The 27,896-nt window shown below is 37.2% G+C and overlaps 1 protein-coding gene, 1 long non-coding RNA gene and 1 other non-coding gene across 3 annotated transcripts; all 3 read left to right on the plus strand.

The window, feature by feature from the left end:
- The first annotated feature begins 9,797 nt into the window (after positions 1 to 9,797).
- Positions 9,798 to 12,366, plus strand: LOC113273438 (B3 domain-containing protein REM9-like). Its single transcript, XM_026523154.1, has 4 exons — positions 9,798 to 10,164; positions 11,161 to 11,578; positions 11,647 to 11,750; positions 11,855 to 12,366. The coding sequence occupies exons 1-4, from the start codon at positions 10,078 to 10,080 to the stop codon at positions 12,158 to 12,160; spliced, it is 915 nt and encodes a 304-aa protein (XP_026378939.1). The 5' UTR covers positions 9,798 to 10,077; the 3' UTR covers positions 12,161 to 12,366.
- TRNAH-GUG lies at positions 12,324 to 12,395 on the plus strand. Its single transcript has one exon. It is a non-coding gene; the product is annotated as a tRNA-His (tRNA).
- Positions 12,396 to 14,275: 1,880 nt separating this feature from the next.
- Positions 14,276 to 18,428, plus strand: LOC113274609. The gene is made up of 3 exons (XR_003323097.1): positions 14,276 to 14,385; positions 14,521 to 14,596; positions 18,160 to 18,428. It is a non-coding gene; the product is annotated as an uncharacterized LOC113274609 (long non-coding RNA).
- The last annotated feature ends 9,468 nt before the right edge of the window (positions 18,429 to 27,896 follow it).

The following is a 27,896-nucleotide window of genomic DNA, read 5'->3' on the forward strand; positions in this document are numbered from 1 at the left end:
TAAAATTAGGTAATGTGAAAAACCTAATTTCACTGATTTTGGGGGAAAATTGGGGAAAACCCTAATTGGGTAATGGGGTATAAATTGATGTTATGTGAAGTGTGTAGAGGACACTGTATACCTCTCTGGACTAGCCAGTAGAGAATTTGCTACAATTTTTATGAACTTCAAATTTCAGTGCTTTTCAGTTGACAGTTGCAAATTGCTTATGTTTTGAGTTATCTGATATGTTGCTAGTTGTGTATGAATCATCTGTGTTAATGTATGTATGTTGCTACAACATGGTTAGCATGAGCTAATCAGCCTCAGGCCAAGGCTCAGTGAAGCCTTGTGCACTGTCAAGTGTAAATGAGCTAGGATAGTTACTTCCTTGTATGTTTTGATTGTGCAAATGAGAGATGCCAATGCTCATAGAGCCTGTGATTGGCTGTACTGTCAAAAGACAGCCAATGCTAGGGGTAGACTAGTGAGCAAGTTGGTGTTCTTCCATTTCTATATGAATGCTTAGGAACAAACATAACCTAGACCATGTCATTTGATTAGGACACAAGGTGGATCATAAGCCTTGGCTTACCCACCAATTCCCTCTCTGTAACTTTCATTTTTCAGTCCTGTGTGCTTGTATTTCAGTTATTTTCTTGCCTTTTATTTTCTTGCACTTTGTAGCTTCTGTGCATTGAAGTCAGTGCACAAACTCACCTTGCCCTTGGCTTCCAAGCCTTGGTTCTTTGCTTATCTTTCCCTGCTGTGGTTCTTAACTGTTTCTTTAATGCTTTACCTTGCATCTTTGGTTCATGCCATTTACATGCCCTTAGCTCACTGCCATAGTGCATTGTCACCATTGTTAGCCTAGGAAAACTTCTTATATGCTCCTCTCCCTGTGGACAAACCCCTACTCATCATTTTATTACAAATCTTGACCTTGTATACTTGCAAGTGTTTTGTGTGCATCTTAATATTCACAACAGCTGGTGTCTAAACAAGCCGGGTTAGGGTTGGAGAAATGTCGGCTTGTAGGAAAGCGGGCTAACCCGTCCCGGACCGTAAATTCGCGGGTTATACCCGTATACCCGTGTGAATTCATATATAAAGAATTTTCCCATTTCTTAACCCTAAAATCTAAAATTTCCGAGATTCTTCTTCACGCAAAGCGGCATCCATTGGAGCCACCACAATCACCACCTCTTTCTCTTTTTTTCTTCTTCTTCTTCTTCTAATCTTTTTGTTCTTCTCCATACAGAGAGTTAGGATTTTAATTTAATTACCCTGTGAAGTGAAATCAGCGGCCGCGGCAGCCATCAGAACCACGCAATCACCACCTCTTTCTCCTTCCTGTTCTTCTAATCCTCTTCTTTTCCCCTATACAGAGAGTTAAGGTTAAATTTAATTACACTGTTAAGTGAAATCAAGCAATGAAGAAAAGGCGAATTTGGTTGAGTCTGATGAAATCGAGATGAACTGAAGAAGGTGGATAAATCAGAGAAAATGAAGTTCTGGGATAAAATTGGAGATGGGTTTTATATGATTTAAGGGGTTTGAACTGTTTTGAATCAAGAATTCAGGGTTTGATCGATTCATGAAGAGATTAGGGTTTTTGAGAATTACAGCTGCTATTGTTGTTGTTGTTGTTAATGAATTCGAGCAATTTCAGCAAACATATGCGTTCAATTTCATTTGTTGTTTCGAAAATCATGTTTGAGTTCTATATCATTTGTTGTTTCCAAAATCATGTTTTCCCCTGATGTTGTCTGTTTTCAGGTACTTGAGTGTTGATTTGTGGTATTTCCAACCATTGGCAGTCGAATACGAGGTGACCATTTTACTTGACTGTTGATTTCAGTATGAGCCATTGCCAAAGCTAGCCAATTTACTGATAGAGAATGGTTCTGGTAGTCTTGAGTTCAGGTTGGTAGTGGCGGAAGGGAGGATAATTTATATTCGTATGTGGTTGAGCTATGGCAAGGGGTTTTGATGTTTATCTGATTTGGTTAGAGAGCTTGAGATGCTGGTAATGAAGCTGCTTATGAGGAAATCTGTTAAGAGTTGTAATAGATCTTTCATCTGTATTTGATTTTTGTGTTAAAAATGAATGATTTGTATTTGATTTTTGTGTTGAATAGAGATTGAAGATGGTCAAAGCTTAAACATGGCCACAAATTAACTTAATTAGGCTTTAATTTTAACTTTAGTTAAACAAGCCGGGTAACCCGTGAGTCCACAAGTTTTACCCGTTACGGGTGCGGGTTGTAGAAATGACGACCCGTGAAGAATATCAACCCACAAGTTTTGGACCGTGTTAACCCGTACCCGTGTAACTCGTAACAAGCCAGCCCCGACCCGCCGGTTTGCCAGCTCTAATATGCAACATGACCATTTGCAAATTTAACGAAATTAGGTCTGTGCTGTAATGGTCAATTGTTCACAAGTTTAATGCTAGTAGTACTTATATATTAGAGCCAGTACATCAAGTTTCTCTGCAAGGAAGAATTTGTCAATAATCGAGAAATGTGTGGAATGAAGATTTGCTAGCCTTAAGACTTAGTTGATGAATTCTTAACTATGGATAGAAATCATAGAATGGCTAGTCTTATTAAATGATGATCTACCATCTTAATGTTAGCCATGGTTAGTAATCTTCAAATTTACTTCTCTCTCTCTAAAGAAAGTAAAAGATTGCTGATTCAATCTTTTCCGGTTTATTCATCTACAAAAAAAAAAAAAAAAAAATCATGGTAGACAACCAAGAAACCAACGTATCCTCTCGCAAAATTATAAACAAACTCAAAAATGGACCCTCGTGTTTTTTCGGGGGAGACGGGTTCCACTTCTTTTGTGAGAGAGATTGTTTTGAGTTGTGTTTTCTTGTTGTCCACCAAGAATGATTCACTCATCCAGTGGCATCTCGGTCGGTATAGAGTAGTAGTTAGAGTCGTAGGGCAATGATACACTTGACGCATAATGGATGTGCGGCATTATTAAGGCGGTTACATCTGATTTTATACAGGATTAACTCAATCATCAAAGTCAAGTTCTCAATAGTGAGGGTGAAAATCCACCACCACTTGATTCAAATTCTGTGAGTGACTGTAGTATCATTTTGACCTTCTCCTCAATTATTAGTATTACCAAGCATGTGGACTCTTGGGAATAAGATTAAATATGCTACTCACGAAAAAATGACAAATGTTGTTGTAGTTTAGTGATAAGAATTCCACGTTGTGGCCGTGGAGACCTGGGCTTGAATCCCAGCAGCCACACACAAATAATCTTTTTAACTGGCATTTTATTTTAGTCCGTAGCCTTCATAAATCTGTTTGCTTAGATCTAATCCTAAAACTAGATCCTAAATGATATTAATTAAAATCTCCAGGACCAGATGGTTTTTCGATCTTCTTTTAATTTTCTAAACATAACTGGGATGTTGTTGGGCCGCAATTAGGAGTTTTTACGAACTAAAATTTTAAACCCAAAACTAAACCAAACCTTAATTTCTTTTCCCGATCCATAAAATTGTGAAACCAACGGAACCATCGAATTTCAGACCAATTGGTCTGTGTAATACTCCATATAAAGTCACTTCCAAAATTTTAGCAAATAAAATGAAATCTCTTTTAGAAAAGATTATCTCCCCATTTCAACCGTCCTTTTTACCTTCTATACAAATAGTTATAGTGGTCCATGAGTTATTCTTACTCTAAAATAAAAATAGGTCGTTGGGATTTTCTTTTATCTGCTATAAAATATTTAGGGTTCTGTGAAGATTGGTGTCAACTAATTTTTCGATGTATCTCATCTTCTTCTGTTGCTGTGCTACTTAAGGGTACGCCAGGTAAGTTATTCAAACCCTAAAGAAGTTTAGGTCAAGAGGACCCGTTGTCCTCTTACACTTTTTTACTCCGTATGGAGTTTTTTTTCAAGATTCTTAATTTTAAAAGGAAAATACCAAAGAGATACAAGGTATCAAGATATCTAGATATGATCCTCCTATTTCGTACTTATTTTTTTGCTGATGTGTGGCTAATTTTCATCAAGAAAAACTTTCAAAGTTGTAGAAATTTTCTGAATGTTGTTCATGAATTAGTAAATAGGTTCTGGTCAGCTTATTAATTTTAGTAAGTCATGTATATTTTAAAAGAAAGCATCTTAAATATAAAAAAACTCTTATCTAAGAGATCTTATTTTTATTGATAAATTAAAACTTAAAACTTTTGATACAGTGGTGCAAAAATGGAATAAAGAGTGAACGGTTGGAATGTGTATTATTGTCTCAATCGAATAGACTATTTATGAATAAATCAGTTCTTTCCAGTCTTCCAATATTTTAAATGAGGTTTTTTGTACTCCGGAAAAAAAAAATCAATCTAAGAGCAAGGGCTATGGAATGAGTGTGTTTTGCACTCATTCACTACCAAATTCAGTGAGAGACTGGATGAAAGAGTGGTTTTTGCACTATGGAATGAGTAGAAAATAGACTAAGAGACTGATCATTAGCCGCTTAAGAAGAAAAAAATTACTCAGGATGCTTATCATTAGTCGTTTTGGAATTATATATAGTTTTTTATTAATAAAACTAGTGTCGGACCCGTTTTTTAGAGTTTTTTTTTTAAAAAAAAAAGCTAGAAAATGAATGAGAGGCGGATCTTTAGCCGCTCAAGGTCTTTTTTCCCCAAACGGCTGACATTCAGCCGTTTAGTGAAGACTTTCGCCCACTCCTTCGTCTCAATGAGTGTGTGAGTGATTTTTGATGAACGAGTGAGTGTTCTCACTCCATAATAACACATAAATTGATCAAATCTAGTGAAACTCATTCATATTGAATGAAAACCCTCACTCCATAGCTCTTGCTCTAAGAATAAACATTATTCAAAGAGATTTTTTGTGGGGTAAGGTGACAAATTCTAAAATTTACTGTACAGAGGCTTGAAGTTATTTGTGTAAGTCAATTAAAACAAGACGTTTAGACATTATGTTTTGTTTAAGAATAAACAAGAGGTTTAGACATTATGTTTTGGTTAAGAATAAACAAACGAGCTACGCCTTGAGCTTCAAATTTGATAGGATGGATGTCACAAGTGTTTTAAATTCAGAACTAGTAGTAAAACACCAAGGTGACCAAATTTGGAGTACAAAAACTCCGTTCAAATGTTGGGATCCATTAAAACTCCATATTAAACAAAATTAATACAAAAACCCCAAAATTTTAAAAATTGATACAAAAACCCCAAATAACATTGGTTTCATCAAATTCTACGATAAAGCAAATTTGGTTTCAACTTATTTTAGCCTATTTTTTATAATGAAATCAAAGATTTTAATGATGAAACAGTAAGTTTATGATGAAACCAAATTTTGGTGGTACTGTTTCTGGTTAGTGGTGGTGTTGGTTGGTGGTGGTGCTTTTTATGGTGATGGTATAGTGCTAGTATTTGTCTTCGCGCACAACCTGTTCACTCGAAATGATTTGTCTTGGGAGCTCGTGCTTCTCTCGTCGACAGTGACATGAGTTGATAGTCCCTCCCGAAATGGTTGTTGCTCGGTGGACAATACGTGTTGGCGCATGAGTGGTGTTTGGTTCTCGGATGTTTGTTGGCTCCCCGTACCCCCCCCCCCCCCGGCCGTTGGTTGCCTAATCTACTAGTTGTTGGGTAGAGTGATATTTCGCGCACAGCGTGCCCGCTTGAGGAAACTTGTTCCTGGTGTTCGTGCTCTCCTGATCCTAAAAGGATTAGATGGTTTGTCCTACTGGAGACGGTTGTTCCTTGATGGAAAGTACGTGTTGGCGCATGAGTGGTGTTGGTTTCTGGTGCTGGTTGGTTCCCCGTTCCGTGCGGCGACGTACAACAATCCTGAATACCTCTTTAACATCTTCCTTGAGTACTCTTAGGGAAAGATTCGTTTGGTACCTGTGCATATCTATCGAAAAGGTATCAATTATTGTCTCTTGAACTGGTGAACATGTGAAACCATCCTAGCATATTGTAAAGGGAGGGACTCCCTCCCGTGGCTATGCAGGCCGCAGGATCGTGAAAGGGGGGACTCCTCCCTATAGCCCTGCAACTAGGGTTGCACATGGGCGGGTTTGGGCGCGTATTATCTAAAACCAACCTCGCACCCACAGACTGCGGGTTTTTATTTTCATAACCAATCCCGCACCCACAAATAGCGGGTGGGTTTTGTTACCCGCCCGCTACGGGTTGGGCGGGTTTGGGTTTAAACCCGCTTTATAATCAATAATCATTCACACATAATTGAAAGATCAAGAAGAAAGAAACCCTATCTTACCTTGAAAGAGCTTTGAATTGATAGAAACTAAATCGGTAATCCCTAGTCGATTATTGGTGATGAGTCGAAGCAGTTGTTGTTGTTATAGTAGGTGAAGAGAACTGAGGAACTAGGAAGAAGAAGAACTGAGGAGGCGCCTAACAGAGACGAAGAGACTAGTACCACTAGGGAAAGAGGGTTATCTATCTTATCTACAATCTACTAGTACCAGTAGGATTTTGATAACGGACGGCTAAGATTAGTTTTATCAATGGTGTATATTTAGCGGGTTTTTCGGGCGGATTTGGGAGGGTATTAGCTAAAACCAACCTCGCACCCATAGACAACGGGTTTTTATTTTCATAACCAACCTCGCACCCACAACGGGCGGGTTCGGATAAAAAACCCACGGGTTTAGCGGGTACGGACGGGTTTGGGTATGATGGGCGGGTCTTGTGCAACCCTACCTGCAGGTCTGGGTAGGGACATAGTGGGTATGCTATTTTAACGGTCGTGAATGCGTAAACCCTACTAGAATAGTATGCACACTCCCTGTTCCACCCATGGCATGGAATGTGCCAAGGATTAGATACTGTCTTCGGACACGTTTCCCAAGATTCGCGCTCCGGCGTAGAAACTTAGCAGTACTTTAAGAGATAAGATCTTTATGAGATAATATCTCTGCTCTACCTCGACCTTCTCGAGACAAAAGGGCTTTGGATATTGGATATTGGTATAGTGCTAGTATTTGTTGGTGGTGCAGGTGGTGTTGGTTGCTAGTAGTGATAGTTAGTGGTGGCAAAAACACCTTTGGGATTTTTGTGTTACTTTTGTTATTTGGGGTTTTTGTGTTACTTTTATTTTGATGGGTTTTTTGTGGATGGATAGTGACATCTTTGGGAATATAGCTCACGACACGTTTTAAATTTGATATTTTTTTCTCTGAATTCAATGGGGCATTGGGATTCCGGGCTTCCCGTCCTTACATAGTAGGTTTGTGACTTTGTATAAGATTTGTTAGGGGACGATGCAGTTACGAACTCGTACACGAGCTGACTTTTTATATAATGAAATTAAGTGGGTTTCTTAATCTAAAAAAAGTGATAACCTATCCAATTAAAGGGAACATTATTTAAATACCTCGTATAATAAGGCCCATTGCAAAATACCCTTGTCAACTTAAAATATACCCCTAAGGTTTTAGAAGCCTAAACCCAAATTGTCAGTTTACCAAAATAACTTTTATATGAAACACAAACGTTCTGGAGAAAAAAGAAATGGTCAGCCAGTTCATTCATTTATCTTATCCTCTCCCTCTCTTTCCTCTCTCAGTTCAGACCGGAACCGAAAAAATTCAAAAAAAAAAAAACTGAAAAAACACAGCAACGATCGACTACAAAAAAAAGAAAAAACCCGAAACAAACAAATTAATGCTTACAGAAAATAGCAAACTAGATCGAGGAGTAGATTGGTTCAGAGATTTTGGAAAAATCTAACCAAAAAAACGAAGGAACATATCAAAAATTCTTCAAAATCTAACGGCAACATCATTTTCAGAAGACCAAATTAATCAAACGAATGTAAACAAAATGTGTTTGAATTATAAATTTGAATTTCACTTGATTTCCATTTTTAGGGTTTAATACATGATTTATCTTCAAAAAAGAGTTTGATTCATTTGATTTCTGTTTTAAAATAGTTTGTTACTGATATCTCCTAGATTCAAACTAATTACCTTTGATTTTGTTTCATGTAAATGAAAGACAACAAAATCAATTGATTCTGTTGGTGTTATTGATACTAATTTCATTCAATTTGATGTTGCATGTGATGAAAGACAAATCGAACTGCTTTTGTTGGTGTTTAAGGAATCGAATACTTCTGCTGGTGAAAAGAAATCAGTAAAGGTAAGAAACCTGCTGGTGATACTAATTTCATTCGATTTACTTAGTTTACTTTGTTCTATTTCATAGTTACTTTGTTCCATTATGTTGAATTAGAACTGTAGTTTATTTTGAATCTCTGCAATCATTCTATATGAAAAGTTATTTGACTACTGATTTGATTATGTTGAATTAGAACTGCGTTTTATTGTTCCATTATTCAAGCATCATCATATCTGTACATTTGTTTTTTTTTCATTGTTCAACCGTCAAATAATCGATGATTTTCTCAAATTGTAATGGTTCTAATGGAGTGTATGTGAACATTATCATATCTCTGCAAACATTGTATATGAAAAGGTATTTTACTACAAATTTTGGAGAAACAACCTGTACTAGTTGCCTTCATATTTGGAGGCAACTTATGCTAGTTGTTCCCATATTTGGAAGCAACTGGTAGTAGTTGCCTTCATATTTTGAGTTAGTTGTGCATCTATGCTGTTATGATTTTATTATAAGTTGAAAACTAGTACTTGTTGTATGACTTACGAATGCGATGGAACATCTTCAATGGTTTCGAAGACATCCTGTACTACTTTTCACCGAACTTTGAAATGAATTGTGCTTTTGGAAGTAACTGGTACTATTTGCCCTCGTATTTTGGAGGCAATTTATGCTAGTTGTTCCCAGTTTTTGTGATTGTACTTCTTCTATGCTTTTATATTTTGCTAGTTAGTTGACTTCATTTCCAGAGGCCACTTTTGCTACTCATATGTGGAAGCAACTTAAGGTAGTTTATCTCAATTTCCTAAGACAACTTAAGATAGTGGAGTCAGATTTTGGTAGTGAAATCTCTGCAATTTCAACATTTCAGAATCATAACTCAATTTCCTAAGGAAATTTCCTAAGACAACTTAAGATAGTGAAATATCTACAATTTCAACATTTCAGAATCACAACGAAAAACAGATGCTCAAGTTTTCCACTGGGGGTTCAATGAAAAATAGTATCATTGCAAAAACTTGCTGCGTGTAAAAGCCGCTCGAAACTTTAGGTGTTTTCCCATCTATTTGTCATATCATAAGAGTTGTTAAATATTAATTTTAGATAAAATATTTTTTGTTTTGTCTTCACAAAATTTTGATAATTAAATGGATATCTATACTAGTTTTTTCTAAGCTTACTAACAAATTTTTTTAAAACTATTTATAAAATTCACGTGATAAAAGAAGTTCTAAAAAAAAGCCTAAGCAAAACAATATGGTGATTCTTGTTCAGGCACCAATGATCCTTCTTCAGTTGCCCACTTCTCAATTTCAACCGCTAGCTCCTCAACCAACCATGTGCATCCAAACGTCAACTGCTTCCGCGGAATCCATTGGCCGACCAAAAATCATAATTAGCAAAAACCAATAAAATTTGCACCAAGGCATGTTAACCACTTAACCGGTAAATTTGACCTTCAAGGGAAATTGTAATTATCGGCAGTGTGCACTTGACTTGCAAGCAACATTGACTTGACTCACAAACGCAGCAGCTGGCTAAAAAAGCCGTTTGTGAGAGAGCTGTTTAAATAGCACGGTTGAAGTACTACAGGCTACTTTAATGCAACTGAAACCGAAGTAATGAAAAATGAAACAAAGGAGAGAACGGCTGAAGAGAGAATCAAATCAATTAATCAGATCAGTGGGAATCTTGTTGCTGGTGAATTGGGATTGGTCTATCTGAATTTTGATGACGAATTAAAACCCAGCCAGTATGATAAGTTATTGCTGGAGGATGGGGTTAGCCGGTTAGGAAGAACCGTACAATCTGCACTTAATTCTCTTAACATGGTGGTGGTGATAAGAAAAACAAGAAGAAACTCAATATCCAATGTGGGTTTCTTTTTATCTATCAGACTGAGAAACAGAAAGAGAGAAAGAGGAGTAGAATGGAGAGCAGCAAACTTGTTGAACCAGTAGATGACAGGAAACATCATTTCTTTAAGATCTTACAAGGAGAAGTGCAAAACAGAATGGTATGTTCAATCCTATTCTTTTTATGGGTTTTGGATTTCATAGTAGAAATGTATGTTTTCTGGGACACATTTGTTTTTGAGACTTTCAATTAAGTTTTTATGTAGCTCAAGTGTTTGATCTGTTAGCTCTATGAAGTTGGGGTTATGTATGATTTATCATGTTTCATTCATCATCTTGTGTTACTTCCTTGCTTAGAAGATCTGTTACTAAAACCACATACATGACTTGAGTGAGTGATGCAGTTTTTACCTTTAAACTGGATGATAGTTAGTAATCTAATACCCAAATTATGTTTACTGCATTTTTCTAAGTAACTTTATATTGTAATGACTCATGAGTCATGACCTTCCTCTTTGGTTTCTTCATCCAATAATATATAGGCTACATGATTCATTGAGCAAAAACGTTCTAAATACCAATCTATAAGAGTAGGAGACTCAAGAGATCTGGGAGGGTAAGTGATTATAGAGTGGGGGCATGGGGTTTTGTATACATGAAGGACTTGGTCCAGAAACTAATTAGCCGCTGCCAACGGCAACATTTTGAACTGTTTTGGTGTCATGTGATTGCCTAGAGGTCTTCTGATGGTCAAATTTTATTAGTGAGGTTGACGGATAGAAAAATCTGAATTACTTAACAAAAAAAATCTTGTGACATAATGTCAGATGCATTGTACTGTCTATTAACCCCAGTTTGAGAAGATGCATCAAAATTATAAGCATTAATGTCAAACACAACACAAGCCAATGCATTTATTCGAACTGATAGTTGTATTGATTTGTGTCGCCTTCCTTTATGGATCGTTAGCCAAACAGCTCCATGTTTACCTTGAACTAGAAATTAACTCCATTATTATAATCTAATCCTAATTTGTGTTTACTGCATTCTAACTTTGTATTGGAATCAAAAGGCTCATGTTTATCACTATTGTTTGTTGCCTGCTATCTACTGTAATATGTATTACCAAGCAGTGAACCATTTTTTCTGGTCTGCAGCGCATTCCTGAGGCAATCTGTTCTAGATTACCCACAGACTCTCCAAGATGTGGATTGGCAGTTGTTGAGGGTCCTAATGGAGCATCTTTGATTGTAGAAGTGAGCAAAACTCAAGATGGCACCTACCTTGAGGAAGGCTGGGAAATTTTTGTGCAAGAGAATGGCTTAAAGAAGCTTGATATCCTAGATTTTAGGCATGATGGTGGAATGCAGTTCCATGTTAAGGTTTTCGAGGGAAATGAATGTCCAAGAGAAGAGTGTTTTGCTCCTGTTCCTTCTCCAGTTCCTGCGCAAGAAAGTCATGGACTACGAGAAGAATGTTTCACACCTGTACCTTCTCCACTTGAGCGAGAAAGAAAGCGACAAGGAAGCCCATGTGAAAGTTCAAACTTGAAAAAGAGAGACTCTTTTAATCACGGTAAGAAATATGGATTGCATTCACCTCACAGTAACACCAGACTGATTGATATGTGTTTCATTTTCCAGAGAAGTTTGCTTCAGCAATAGAAGTTGAGAGCAAAGTCAAATCTTTCAGTTCTCCCTTTCCTTTCTTCTGGACCTCTGTGAAGCTCTCCGATGTTTGTCGTATGGTGAGTTGATAAATCTTGTATTCCGGTAGATGCTTTTTAGGTAATGGTTTATGAACATAAATTACTACCATTCTTAAACAAATCATTACGATTTTTCTTTACAGAGTATACCGGCTAAATTTGCAAGAGAACATCTTCAAACTAATATGAAAGGTAGGGAAGAAAAAATGGATGTCTTGCTACAAAATGAGGAAGGCGGCACTTGGGAGCTTCGTGTCTGCTCATATGTAACCCAAAACTATTTCATTAAAGGATGGAAAATGTTTGCCACGGACAACAAGCTGAAAATCGGTGATTTCGTGATCTTTGAACTCATTGATAAACGTCCAGATGCAAAGTTCGTAATGAATTTCCATATTTACCGGAACTATGATGGGCATCCATTACTATGTACGTATAGAGTAGAGTAGACAGATAGAGTCACAGTGACACTGATACACTTGCCGCATAATGGATGTGATGGGCATTAAACCAAGTCATCAGTCAGGTTCTGATTCTAATGACCTTTGCTAAGCACGTCCACCCTTGGCGTTGGGTGTCTAAGTTTTCACAGTCGTCGAACAACCAGCAAAAGTGGCTGTAGTTTAGTGGTAAGAATTCCACGTTGTGGCCGTGGAGACCTCGGCTCGAATCCCAGCAGCCACAAATCCCATTTTTTTTTTTTCTAAATTTAAAAATCTATTCATTTAATTTAAAACGGCTTATTCTAAAAGATTTGACACTCCATGAAGATATTCTTCCAAAAGCTCTGAGTTTTCATTTATACTTTTATAGGCTCTTTGTTCTTGTCTAGGAATGACGAATCATGCATATGCACCGTATTCATGTTAGTAATGTGAATCCAATTGATGATCTCTGTCTAGGCACTATTTAAAATTCAGTGGGCTTTCTTAATATGATATGTTTGTGTTACTTAGAACAAAGCGAGAGGAGAAAGTAAATAGGAAACCTTGCCCATTCTTCACCACAGTGGGAAAGACAAAGGCACAAATGGAAGTGAAATTTTGCCATTCACTTGTGTCAGCATTTACGCGTCTATCTGACCAAGTTTGAACTAACCGGCTCAAGCTTGGACGAGCGTCCAAGACCAAGACTGCGATAGCTAGTTCATCTAATAACCTCTTTTTGGTTTCAGTTTTGATACGTGTCGTAACCACAACAAATTAGTGAATATCTTTCCACATAATTAATAAGTAATATAATATAGTTAAGTTCGTTCCCACGATGCTCAACACATTTTAGTTGTTAGATTATCACAAAAGGGGGATTTTCATATTTTTGGTTTGCAAAATAACGTAAATAAAGCGATTAAAAGTTTAAGTTGAGATCAATACAAATGAAGTAAGATCAATGAATTGTTCTTTGTTATAAAACAATGATTCAAGTTATGTTTTTCATCCACTTGTTATTACAAATTTCCATCAACCGTGGGAAAGCAGGTTCGCTTATCTAACCCCAAAATTCCTTGTTTCACCGAGTAACAGGTTCGCTTAGTTATCAGATTATATTTTAAAGAACCACCTTGAGGTTCCCTTACAAGATGTAATTCAATTGAACATAATAAGATTTATGAATTTAGGTTTAGTACTAGTAGTTAAGTTCGGTTTCGCTCGGTCCACTTTCTAGCGGTATTTTACACACAATTGCTCCACGGAATCCCTCCGCAAGGTTTTGTGTTTTCTACTTGTGTAGTGAGTTATTCAACGATTACGTATTTCCTGACCACCAATAGTTTTAAATTAATCAACAAATCAATCCAGCTACGCACCTAAAAGACATATCAATCAAACATAGACAAACGAAAATTAATATAAACAAACGAAAATTAATCATGTGAAAAATTCAAAGGAGAACTAATATAATAACTTAAATCATGTCAAGAACTAGAAATTCATCCTCGATCAACAAAAAATCTAGCTACTCATGTTTTTTGAGTTCACACAATAATAATAATTACAAGTAAGAAGGAAACAAACTATTGAAAAGATTTCAGACGCGATCTTCCTTCCTCCATTCTTTGTCGAATTCAACTCCTTCTCTAAAGTTGATGAGTGTTAAAGTTGGAGAAAATCTTTCTATTTATAGCCAGCATTCAATTTGGTTGTGATCCACATAGGAATAGAATCCTTGTCCCAAAATACTCAATTTCGAAGTTCAACCCTTTGTCAAAATCGTTCCACCAAATTCCAAGTCAAATCATCATATCCAATTCCAAGGCAGAGTATATGAGAAATACTCGTACAAAATTTGTCTCGCCGGAATTTTATTTTTTATCGCCGGAGTCAGGCCAGATAGGCACCAACAAAAGATTAAAAGTACTACCGATCACACGAGCCAAACTGACGGCGCCGTTAAGGTAATCGGTCAAACAGACGGTTCTGACGGTCAAACGTGGTCAAATGACAGGATAGTTAGCTACCGAGTCAGTCCGATTGATTTGAGTCACCAGGTCAAATCGGCTAATCCGTCGGTGCCCAATTAACTCGCCGTAATGCCTAAAAAAAGAAAAACTTGTGTACTCTACAATATCTTCTTCTCCTCTCCAGATAATTCTTCTCAAATTAATCTCCCAATTCTCTTTCAGCGATCTAAAGGATCTTCTTCCTTCAATCACCATGCATCAATGTGAACAAGGGTTTCTTCTCTGCCTTTTGTTATTGATTGTTTAATTAATTATGTTATGAATTCTAAATAAACCTGTAGATTTGGTGTTTTTCTCTTTGCTTGGTTTATTAGTAATAGCAAATATGGTGGTTGGTTTTCTGAACAGGGAAAAGAAAAACGATGACGGAACCTTGTACCTCAAAGAAACAAGGAAGAAAAAGAGGCAACACCGATCCTAATAGGTAAACTCGAACCCTCTCCTTGTCTTTCTAAGCTTACTCTTAAAAAGTGTTTTATCTTCAACTTTGCGGTCGGGATTCTTTATTATCAAGTGGTCTGATGGTTCTCATGCTCCTTCCCACTGTGGAGGTTGGGTTCGAACCCTTGTAATTAAGCCATGGTATGGTTAATGGAATCCATAGTAGTCTTCCTTAACTTGAGATTTCTTTTTCTTATGGCTGCATGTTAACATCGATGAAAGATAACTCAGGAGCTATTTATTTGCCTGACATTTTTAGGGGCGTTGTTGAAAAGACAATAAAGTTCACCCAAACATTAGGATTAGGGGCGTTGTTGAAACTATCTCAACCAGTGACGGATCTGTGAGAGAGCTAACCAGAGCTTTAGCCCCGGTCCCCCTCCCAGTCCACAAGCCTAATTTTTCCCTGTTTCGCCAAATTTCACGTTAACCATGTGTATTAGTCCGGGTCTAAAATGAAAAATCCATCCTCCTGGGTCCGTCCCTGATTCTCAACTCTACAAGCTCTTGGAACTAGCTTTTTAAACAGATTTATGACTTTATTGGGACATAGGCCAGCAACTCCGTTCTTTCTGAATATGTTTAACTATTTTATTTCCAATTGTGTAGCACTGAATAGGTAAAATTCATTAGCCCGAGTTTCCCCTCTGGTGTTTGAATCGGAACTAGCCGAATCTTGAGAAGGTTGGTTTCAAAGTGGAGAGCTGAGTTATTCAAATGTGTACCTACCATGGCATTTCATTACCGGCAAAGGCGTGAGGATGATGCCATCTTCAGTTGCGCTCACTTTGTCATGATGCTTATGCCCCATGATAGACAACACGCCGTTGGGTGTGTAAAATCTGAAACCAGTTGCACTAGAGATGGTGGAAATGCAGTATTGTCTTCCTACTGATGTCGTTATAGCAGCCAGCTTTCATGGGTCTCTACCCTCTGGTACTAGTATAGAATTCCATATTCAATTTAAGCTAGGGAGAGTATTTGGAAATTCCTCAGTTAAGAACCAGTAACAGGAAATCTCAGTCAGGGTTCAGGGTTGAAATTCCTCAGTTAAAAACTAGTAAAGAACCAGAAACAAGAAATCAAAAGCAAAAGATTCCTAAGATCCAAAAGTATCAAAGTCGGTACAGTGAGGCTAATGGAGCAAGGATAGTTTAAGAACATGAATAATGAAACTGATCAAGTCTCCTGTAATCAAATTATCCATCAACTTACAAGAAAGAAGATCTAAAAACTTAACTGAGATAAATTCTAGCTAGCTCAGAGTTCTCAATTTGTCTATCAGGATTCAGGAACCAAACTAGCCATAGGGACATTTCTAACCCACGGGTCTTCCCGAAAACTGATCTTATCTCCAGACTCCAGCCCCAACCTAAAGAGCTATTAGCTATGTGTCTGGCAGTTCCACCAATCATGACAGTTTGGCCCTAATGTAAATCTGGAAAAGTTACTATGAATAGTGCTTGCTTTGCACCAGTTGCACTGGAGATGGTGGAAAGGTAGTAGTATTGTCTAGGGGGAGTCCTTGGACTATTACAACCGTATTACATTTTGTATTTTGATTCTGAACTTGGCTATATTCAAGAACCAGAAACAAGAAAGAATCAAAAGCAAACTGCAATAAACATTTCTAAGATTCCAAAATATCAAATTCATTAACAGAAAGAAGTAAGTTGGTACAGCAATGAAGCTAATGTAAACCTAAGAATATCAAAAACTAAATTGATCAAGTCACCAACAATCTAACTATCTATCGATGTATCAATGCAACTTACAAGAAGAACTATTTGTCAAGGTCCATAGCTTGAGCAGCTTTAGCTTTATTCAATGCAGTCATTTTAGTCTTTACTTTCTTCTTCCCAACTTGAAATCCACTTGAACCCTTCTTCTTCTTAGCACTACCATCCACCTTCAGATTCAAAAAATACACACAGAAATTAAAAGAAACCCTAAATCCCTTAATGGGAAATCCAAAATTTAAATTGATACAGAGCATAAATCAGACATGGAAATCCAAAAATTTAACATCAACCCATGAGAGTTAGACATAAATACTATCAGAAATTGGATAAAAGGCGGAAACTTACCTTCATCTTCCCCTTCTTAGCTTGCAATTTCTTTGCTCTCTTTTCTTTTTCTTCTTTCTCTCCTAATTTACGCAAAACAAATAAAACCAAATTTATTAGAAACAGAGTGGAAATCAGATTAAGAATCAATGGGGTTTCTTTTCTTACTTCTGAGGTCGAATTCATACTGATTTTTCCTTCGGGATAAATTGTTCTTCTTCGACATCTTCCGGTTTCTTGAGCTCTGTGTTTCTGAACGAAAGAAATTATGTCTTAAAGTTTTAAACCCTAGATTTTTCTGTTACTAAAAAATGTGGATACCGAGTGAATAGACTGGATACTTCCTTTTGAGGCTTTCAGCCCACTGTGGTGTTTGGTTTATTTGAGCCCATCCCAAGCGGAATAGACTGTTGACCAAATGGCTTACCTAGGTGTCTGGAATCTGGATAACCTTGAAAAGTAATTTCGGCTTAAAGTCGAACAACATAATTTCTATTTAGAATGATTTTTAGAACCAAAAATATTAAGTTTTTGGAAGCAATCCTTAAGCTTCCGATTTTCAGAATCGTCTTTTGCTTCTGATTTCCAAATATACTATACCTCGTGCATACTCTTTTGAAGGGTTAGATGGGATCCGATCGCGACCTTAGCATTTTTCGACACAGAAAATTGTTAAACGCCCTTAACAAAGTGAGAGTAAGGTCACAAGTCTGATCCCAGCTTACCCAACAAAACAAACATAGTGACTATGAAAATTAAATTTTGAACTTTTGTTTTGCTTATGACTTTTGGAGTTGATTTTTGCTTTTGGTATATCAAAATATGCTATAACGTCAAGTTTACCTCTTATTGAAGGGTTAGATGGAATCAGACCGTGACCTTAGATTTTTTTTTAGTAGGAAATTGTTGAACACCCTGATAAAATGATAGTAAGGTCGCAGGTTTGATCCCAACTTACCCAACAGAAGAAAAAAATAGAGATGATGGAAAATAAACATCGAAACTTAGATAAGGAGAACATGGACATAGAAGATCGAATGGCTTTTGAGACTGGACAGAAAGAGTTATTTATGTTAATTCTTCTTCGTATCTTTGAGCATAAATGTATGGCAGGATGAAAATTTGTGATAATTTATGACATTAATTTTGAAAGATTACAGCGTGTTTAGTAACCTCTCTTTTACAATATATGAGTTTTACCTGCTGATTCACCAAACGATTAGTGATTCATATAAAATAACATCTTCTGGTTAATCGAATACGGAACAAACGAAATTCATAGTGTCATGACATTAGACGTGTTCTTCTTTCTATCTTTAATATTGGTTTCCTCTATAATTTTCATATATAAGAATTTTCTGCATCTCATTTATGCAAATTTCTTCATCTGATCTTTTCATCCATGAGATTTTTCTACTACCATTGGCTGTTAATTTTAGTTGTCTCCAATGTCTAAAAGATACCGGTATTGCACTTGCAGTTGAGTAAATAAGTCTACCCCGCATTTATTGTCATCCCACAAGTTCACTGGCCTTCGACCAATAATCATCGTCTCCCATGAAATGGTGTTCCTTCTCACTCAAGGGCTCGGATCACCAGTCTCCTATTTTCATGTCTCTTCCTGTCTCAACCAATCAGAGTAGTCCACCTGTTCCTATTCTAAAAATGCAAAAATAAAAGTTAACGACGTTTAATATGTAATTACATGGATGTTGTCTTCGTCGTTTTCATGAAACAATATTTACTGAATTTTTTGTTCATCTAGCCAAACAATTATATGTTCGTCCAAATCCGTCCAAAAAACAATTATATTTATTTTTGGGGTTCTTCTTTGTTTTGTTGTGGGATTTAATCCTTGTGATGAAGCTCAAGAGTTGGAGTCCGATTCTCACCAAAAGAACTTTATCTTTATTAGTATCATCAACAACAACAAAAGCAAAAGCGAAAAATCCGGCGACAATAAAGAACGCAACAGCAACAACAATGGAACCAGCAACGGACACTAAGACTCTAACAACAGCAACTTCGGACACCAAGACTCCGATTCAGATGCAGATCCAGACCGATTCATGCTTTTTCACTCCGATTCCAACCGATCCAGTAATTCCATGTTACTTTAGTATAGTAGATTTCATTTGGTTAAAAAAACCCTGAGAAATGGTTGGATTGTCTAATGATCCCTACAATTTTGCATTTTGCAACTCTTTGTATATTGTTTTTGTTCCAAACAAAACATATATGTCCATTTAACCTGTTACCGGTTACATTGAGTTATGGAATGGTAGAAAAGGAAGTAATAGTCGTATCCCATGGTCAGTGTTTGAGGAGCAAACCTTGTGATATTGTTGATGTATTGTGATCTGTAATGACTACTGTAACAATCCCGATTTTAATGAATAGACGAGGCTTGCCTCTTTTCTGAAAAAAAAGTCCAAATCAGTCCAGAAAAAATAGCTAACTAAATTGAAAGTAACATTTGATGGATTATTGATCAAAACATTTGATGGATTATCAATTGTATTTTTGCTCCTGAGTTATATGCAACTGTAATGATAGATTTGAGGGACCTAATTTTTTGAGTAGTAATCTGTGGATGGTGATATCATTTCTGTATATTAAAACACTAACCCTTCTTTTTCTGTTTTAATTTTTTTTAATTATGACCCCCTTTTTTTATCGTAATTAATCAAAACAGATTCAGATCTTAATCACATACCCACTAATTTCTTTCCTCTCCCGCCTCTTTCGGACTCGTCGTCCATTGAACTTAAATAGATCTTCCATGATCTTAATTTTATTTAGAATCCGCCACCACCAACGTCATCAACCCGGGTTTTCAGATACGTTGTTAAACTTGATCGGATGGATCAATTGATCAAATATAAATTCATCTTTAAGAAGACGGAGAACTGAGACATAAGATATCTAATCAAAATAATGATGTTACGTTAATGTAATTTTTCCGTGAATTACTAATAACCGAATATAGGTGGCGTATCTTTAATGGTTGGGACAGGAAGAGACACGAAAATAGGGAACATGTGATCCTAAGCCCTAAATAAATGTTAGGGATAAAGTTATTGGCCAGTTTTTGGAGGCACATTGACCATTATCCTTTACACAAAAAGTATGAATCATGTAATTTATATACGGGAAAAACATCGATCAACTACTCCAGAAAAGAGTTGTCATACGATATACGACGACGAATATTGATGGGTTGCACTGGGGGTTGTAGAAAGTCTCCAATTCTTTGCAACTCGTCAATACTAGTCGTAAACAAGGTTGTCGTTCCATTGTATACCACACTTTTTTCAGTTGTGAATGTCTTTCGAAATTTTCTCTTAATGCATAACACAACTCATACCTGAGTTGTGAAAATAACTCTTACACTACACTTGTTGGGATTGTAGAAATTTCTTTGACAACTATGGTTAGAGTTGTATGTGAACTTATTTGACAACAACGGTCAGAGTTGTATGTATCTCATTGACAACTAGGGTTTGAGTTGTATGTAAATTCTTTGATAACTAGGGCTTGAGTTGTATGTCACTTCTTTGACAATTATGGGAAGAATTTTATGTCACTTCTAACAACTCTAATTCTGAGTTGTGGTACATATTCGATTTGAAAAATAAATAAATTTTGAGAATTTAAATACAAAATTAAATCTGTATTTGAAAAGAAGATCATATTTCCAATTATAATCAATATTGTTTGTTACTACATATGATCAGTTTTTACAGAACTTCAACACCAAAAAAAAGAAAACTAATAACATTTCTGTTTTCATATAACCCAACACAACACCAGAGCCAGCAATACAACTACCTAGCCATTGCTTCATGATTGGAATGCCCCTTATCAACGCCTCCGCAATTGTTCCAGGTCCAGCCTACAAAAAAAAATCATAAGAACTAAAAACAAGACAATGCAAGTAAATATGGATAAAGTAACCGATGGGTTTCCAGGAAAATACTAATAAGAAGAAGTATGTCCCCATACTTTGGTTATAATGCAGCCACAAGCACCCATCCAAAAAAAAAACTCACTTGGCTACATAGTTAGATATACATAACAAGTGAATTACCTTTACTGGGACTTTCCATGGACCAGTTTCTAGTGTAGAAGCTAAGATTTTGTTCCTGCCACATATGATGATAATCTGTTCAATTGGTTTACCAAGTTCTTCATTGGATAGTGCTTCGCCGAGAGCTCTTGCAGTTTTCTTTACAGGCCAATAAAACGAGGGCCTGACTGGAAAACCAATACCCTCTTGGCAACCTCGTCCGAAGGGAAGTAGCATCGGTTGACACCATTGTTGAACCTGAAACAAAAAAGAATGATTGTATAAGCTCACAGATCATCCTCAAGCAAACTATGGGTCGTTCATATTATGAATAAACTGATCTCATTTTTGTACATCAAAGGCATGGTCTAAAATATTCTTCTGATAAAATGATTCATTCATCTGAAAGGCAAGTTTGAACAATTTATCTGATAATGTGAAAAAGCAACATATGCACTAATTCACACTAATAAGAATAAGGAGCCCACCATGTGAAATGGCATCTCTTGAGATCTCTAATAACAGTAACAAAGACAACCTTCTTCTGAAGGCCCTGCCATTTAAGCTTCATGTAAGATGCAGTAGCTGCCATCCGTTCCTCATCTCCACCAGTCTTCCTACAACAAAACAGTAAAGGTCAAACACAACTTCTTCACCTATACCGAAATAAGCACAACATCATTGCACAAAGCAATACTAGCTCCCTTAGCAGTATCATTGTCCTATAAGTGATTATGTAATTAAGTGGCATTGTTGCCGTAACTCTTGAGCATGTAAGATTGGCAGGAAGAATCAACTATAAGTTGAAATTAGTAATCTAAAGAACTAAGAGAAAGAGAGAGACAGAATGAGTTACCTAAATTCCTTTTTCTTAACTGTCGTTGCCTCGCAATCATGTTTTCATGCGCCACAGCCTGAGAATTGGGAACTATATGTAGCCATGCAAAATCCTCTTATCTTCTCCTAAATTCTCAGATTACACATGATCAGTAATTCTAATTACAAAACTTTGTACCTACATACATTTTCCAACATATCTGGTAAGTACTACGAAAGAGTAACACAAAAATATCAGAACATAACATATTCAATTCAGCTGTTTCACTATACTGAGTTGTATGATTTTATACTAGATGAAGGAGACAACTTACATGGTATACCAAGATGGGACTGCATCAGTTGGCTCCAAATAAAGCTCCTAAATCAAAGATCATTGGTTGCAGTGAGTAGAGAATACGATTCTCTTTAGCAGGCCCAAACCTGCACATTATAATCTACATTTTCTTGTTCAGCTGCATTTATCTCAATTGTTGATCTACAAAATACATATACATAAAACCATTAAAACACAACTATATGGTTCAGTGAAAACCCAAATTTTTCTGTATAACCCCTAAAATCACAACAACAAAGAAAAAAATCCCATTGTCTGTTAATAACCAAAGAAAATAATAAATTCTAGCAGTTACATTGAAATACCTGTGCAGGGCATTAAGTTTGCTTAACCACCTTCACTCCATCCATATGGGTTGATATTCATTTCCCCATTGCTTGCAGCTTCATATATTCCATGGATTTTTCGATCAGAGTAATTGAACAAGAATATTGGAAAGCCAGGCTTGACGTAAAAGCATCAGTGGCACTGGTTCTGTCTTCTCTTGCTTATCTCGCAGCTGTTAAAGCATCCATTAATCCCGCGAAAAACTCTTCTAACTCTCGGTCAGTATCCACCACTACTGCATCACGCCAATAATCACAGCAACATCCTCCTTTTCATCTACACATTATCCAACTTCCATTCTCAGTACCACCATTTCATCTTATAACCAGTACCACTGCCATCAACACTACATTCTTCCATGTCTTCTCGTGCATATCCTGCTGCTATAAACACTACATTACCATCATCTTATAACCTTAATATCAACCTATCTAGAGCTTATTGAACATAACCAATCCCCTACTGCCTATTTCATATCCATCTCATTCTATGCATCAAGTTAATACCCTGTAACAGCAACATTCCATTCCTGCACATATTTGACCATGGGTATCACTCAGCTCAAGTCCAGCACCAGACTCCGCTAACTCCATTCTTGGTTTCAAACAACAACAAGATGCCCTCAACATGCTCAAGTCGAACACCAGACTCAGCTAACTCCATTCACTTCATCACCAGTTCTGTCATTTACATCCTCAATCTCCAAAACTTATTGTTTTTGTTCTCAACTGATGGCAACAGTTAACACCACCAGTTACATTCATCTATAGCAGCAGCAGTCTTCAAAACTTAAATATCAAACTGAACCCATGAATATGAACATTATACCTTCTTCATCTGAAACCTAACAACAAGCACACAACCACACATTTACCACCAAACCCATCTTCTTATGATTGAAATCGAGCTCAGCTTCCCCTTTAATCAATTCAAATCTTCAAATCTATCACAGAATCATACATCCAACACAAACCCTAGCTCTGATTTTACAATCCTCCAACACAGTAGAACCCTAGTTCTTCATAAATATGCTCATGTCTTCTATCCATCTCAGGCAATCAATCGAACCCATGTTTGTTTTCAGTTGAAGCTCAGAAACCCTCATTTCGATTTTCATCTCCTCCCCGAGTTCTTCATCTGCATTTATGCTTGTATTAACTTCAAAAACCTCTTGTCTTGTCTCAAATAGAACCTTACAGACCCATGGTACCATTTACTGCCAGAATTCATCCAAATCACCCATAGAATTTCACTATTTCTGTTGTCCACTCAGACTCTAGCCCAGCTAAAACATCAACCATTCAACCACAAACTCATCGTCCCCGATTGAGCTCAGAGATTTTGATTTTGATTTTGAAATCTAGGGTTTGTTCTTTGTCAGCTCAACATTGAGACTCGGGGTTTTTTTATTTTTATTTTGAAATCTAGGGTGCGGTTATGGTAATTGGGATGAGGTTCTAGATTGAGAAGAAGATTTTGATGAATCGAGAACTTCTAGAGATGGAAGAATTGAGTTCTGTGATGAAGATTTGAAGGAAACTTGAGTTAGGGCTGCCGTTGATTGTTACCGAGAAGAAATTGGGTTTTGTGTAACTTGAATCAGTGATGGGGTTAATTAGAATTTGGTTCACTGGTGGGCCCAAAGATGTGTATAATTGAAGCGAAATGAAAACGCGGGCCTACAGTAATACCGCAAGTGCACGGTCGTCGGTTGTAGCTCGTGCAAGTACGGGTCGATCCACAGAGACTGGGTGTGTTTTGTAGTGTTTAGATATTTTGGGTTCTAGTTGGCTATTGGGCTTTAGGTATCAAAGGGTTGTGGTACCAATGGGTTATGAATACCCTTTGGAACTGTTGGGCTTTGAATACTCTTTGAGTAAATTGGGCTTAATGGGTTTGTTTTTAACAATGAAATGGCTTTGGTTTTGAATTAGGGCTTGGGCTTAGTGTAGTAAATGAGCCTTTGGTGGACTGAATTGGACTGGGCTTGTGATGTGATTTGAGCCTTGGGTTGAGCTGGGCTTTCACAGTGAATTGGGCCTTAGCTTTTTGGAGTGAACTGAGCTTTGGGCTCAGTTGGCTGGGCCTTTAGATTAGCTAGGCTTTAGGTCTTAACCTGAACTGTGGTCTGGGCCTAGGAGAGGAAGCAGCAGCAGCAGTGGTGACTTCTGCAGCATCAGAAGCAGTGGTGCACAGCAGCTGCACAAGCAGTGGAAGGAGGCAGCAAGCCAAGGGGAAGAAAACAGTGGGGCAATAATACAGAGGCAGTTAGCCTAAGTCAAAGACAATGAAGAAAATTTACAATGGAGGAAACACAGGGCAAAAGCAACACAGGGCAAAAGGATGAAAATTTACAATGGAAGCAACACAGGGCAACACAGGGCAAAAGCATTATGAGAAGGTGACAGAACACTGCAACTACAAGCAGAGAACAATGGAAGTGAACCAAGGCCTAAGCCAAGGGCAGGGGAGATGGTGAAGGTGAAATGGTGAAGGTGAGCCTAGGCATACTACTAGAGTGGGAAGAGAACTAGTTTGCTCACAATCACTAGTGAGCACTAGTTTCTCCCCACTGCTCAATCAATCCAAAGCTTCAAAGCTAAACTTCTACCACTAACAGTGAACAAAACATGATTAAACACAAAACTAAACCTAAACAGTTGACAAGACAAGAGAGCCTAGGCATACAACTAGAGTGGGAAGAGAACTAGTTTGCTCACAGTCACTAGTGAGCACTAGTTTCTCCCCAATGCTCAATCAACACAATGCTCTAAAGGCTTCTAGCCTAACATTCCACAAAACATGTATCACATGACAGGTACATTAACATTACATGGAACACAAACATCAACAGGAACATGCACTAGGAAAATTGAAGAAACTAAACATCACAGTGAACAACAAGATAGACGGCAACAGAACAATACATGAACATTTAAACATTAACAGCACACATTAACAGGAGCAGAGAACAAAATGGAGAAACTCAGAACAGAACTTAATATGAACAGCAAAAAAGTGAACATTAACAGAACAAAGTTCTGGACACTGGCTAGTCCAGCATAACCTTTACATCACACCCACAGTCCCCTTTTTATACCCAGACACCCAATTTAGGTTTTCCCCCAAATTACAGAATTAGGGTTCTTCCCCAAAAATATCCCTAATTTAAACAGTGGACCTAGGGTTTCGACAAATTAGGGGAATGGTTTAATTACTTACCCCATTTCACTCACTCTCCTCCTCCCAATTCTCTCTCAACAGAATTAGGGTTCATATACAAAAAAAAAAAAATCCCCAAATTGACAGTAGACTAGGGTTTTGATTTTCGAGCTTACCAAACGTGATAAGACGAGTCCGTCTTCAACCCATGCTTCTTCTCCCTTCTCTGCTCCTTCCCATGCCTTCAATTTCTCTTTCTAGCTCGAGCTATTGTACCAATTTCTTTCCTAGGGTTTTCTGAGAAAGAAAAGAAAAGAAATTGGTAGGATAGATGGCTAGAAGATGGGGGGAATGATTATAGTGGAGTTGGTGGTGGTGTTTAGGTGGATATGGAGTAGGTGGTGGCGATGGCAGTGGCAGGGTGATGGTGGTGGTTCTGCAACAGGGATGGGTGAAGAAGAAAGAAAGAAAAGAAGAAGAAGTGGTCGATTTGGAGGTATAGGTATTAGGTTTTTAGAGTGTTGAGCGGCTTCATCAAATTTTGATGTTTTGTGACTCTGAGCTGCGGGATGCGAAGATGGTTGGTAGATCTAACGGTGAGATGAGAGATGAATCGATGCAACCGTTGGATTTTGAAACACAACGAAGTCAACGGTGTTAGATGATGTTAGGTACTGTAGTGTTAAGCGTAAGTATCGAGATTTGATGCGCAGGCAAAGGAGCGACCGTAGGATCTAAATGTGATCTAATCTAAAGGCTTGGAATTTAGGCTTTATGGTGTTTTGCAGGGACTTCAGATTTTGATGCACGATGAAGAAGCGACCATTGGATGATGAGATGGATCCAATCTAACAGCTGAGAATGGAGGCGGGTATGGATATAGAAAATGGGTTTGGGTAAGGGTTTTGGGCCTTGGGTATGCCAAGCCCATATCTTCTTTAAGAACAATTCTTCCTTCTTGAGCCCATTCCTAGCTTTTTGGTCTTGTGCGCACCATTTTTTTGCGGCTTCCTTGCGTAATTTCTTCCGGCTTTTCACTACTCTTCAACTCTTTTCCGCTCCGCAAGTTATCCAGACTTTATTTATTACCTAAAAATGCAAAATGAAGTAAGAAAAATATTTATTCTTGAAAACAATGAAAATACAGAATATGGGATAAAATGTAGAATTACTGCACAAAAGATGAGTTAAATGCCAACAAAAAGGGATAAATATATACATTATTTGGCACTCATCATTCACATCTGGATTTGATGAGCTTCCGGTGAAAATATAGAAAAGAGACCGGGCGGAGAGAAGAGAGTGAGAGGAGGAGAATTAGTGATGGGTTTCTCTTTACTTTTGTGTGTAGGTAAGAAGGTCATACAGATTTGGACCGTAGATAAGAAGGTCATACGGATTGTAGAATTTATGCAACAGTGCAGATTCATGTTAAGATGCTCATACAGATTGAGAAGCTTGTGTGTTTCTCTTTGTGTTAATACGGACTCATGTTTTCGGTTTAATTATCAACCTTCGACATGAAAAAAATCCAAAAAAAATATTAATAAATTTAGGACATTGTTATCGACATTCTGATATAAAAAAATCTGAAAAATGTATAAGAATAAATCGGAAAAATGAAAAATGAAATCGATAATTGGTGTGTTTCTTTGTGCTTTGTCTTTCTGTTTTTGTGCTTTCTCTTTGTGCTTCAAGTTTGAATTTCGACTAGTCGCATAGGTCATGAAGTAATTTTGACAAGTCATACAGGTCATGAAGTAGCTTTAGTTCACACTGGTAAACTCAGGTTATAAGATTACTAGAGATGGACCACGAAATTCAGGATGGTTCTGACTTCAAACTTAGCTGGATACATCATCAAAATCGATAAATATGAAGCTCAGTGTTGATTCGAACTTCAAATGTGGGATAACAACATACAAAATATGATCCAAGAAGCTTCGGGAGAGTTATGACTTCAAACTTAGCATGATACATCATCGAAATCGATAAATATGAAGCTCAGCGTTGATTCGAACTTCAAATGTGGTATAACGACATATAAATTATGAACTTAGAAACTTCGGGAGGGTTCTGACTTCAAACTTAGCATGATACATCATCAAAATCGATAAATATGAAGCTCAGTGTTGATTCGAACTTCAAATGTGGTATAAAGACATACAAATTATGAACTTAGAAGCTTCAGGAGGGTTCTGACTTCAAACTTAGCATGATACATCATCGAAATCGATAAATATGAAGCTCAGTGTTGATTCGAACTTCAAATGTGGTATAACGGCAGAGAAACTGTAACCAAGAAGCTCCGGGAGGGTTCTGACTTCAAACTTCGCAGGATACATCATTGAAATCGATAAATATGAAGCTCGGTGTCGATTCGAACTTCAAATGTGCTATAACGACATACAAACTATGAACCAAGAAGCTGTGGGAGGGTTCAGACTTCAAACTTAGCATGATACATCATTGAAATCGATAATTA

The sequence above is a fragment of the Papaver somniferum genome, chromosome 4 (genome assembly GCF_003573695.1).
Source record: "Papaver somniferum cultivar HN1 chromosome 4, ASM357369v1, whole genome shotgun sequence".
In the NCBI taxonomy this organism is placed as follows: domain Eukaryota; kingdom Viridiplantae; phylum Streptophyta; class Magnoliopsida; order Ranunculales; family Papaveraceae; genus Papaver; species Papaver somniferum.

Coding starts and splice junctions, on each gene's coding strand:
- LOC113273438 (XM_026523154.1), top strand. CDS start 10,078: ATGGAGAGCAGCAAACTTGTTGAACCAGTAGATGACAGGAAACATCAT. Junction 10,165..11,160: donor GAGAAGTGCAAAACAGAATG/GTATGTTCAATC, acceptor TCTGGTCTGCAG/CGCATTCCTGAGGCAATCTG. Junction 11,579..11,646: donor GAGAGACTCTTTTAATCACG/GTAAGAAATATG, acceptor TTCATTTTCCAG/AGAAGTTTGCTTCAGCAATA.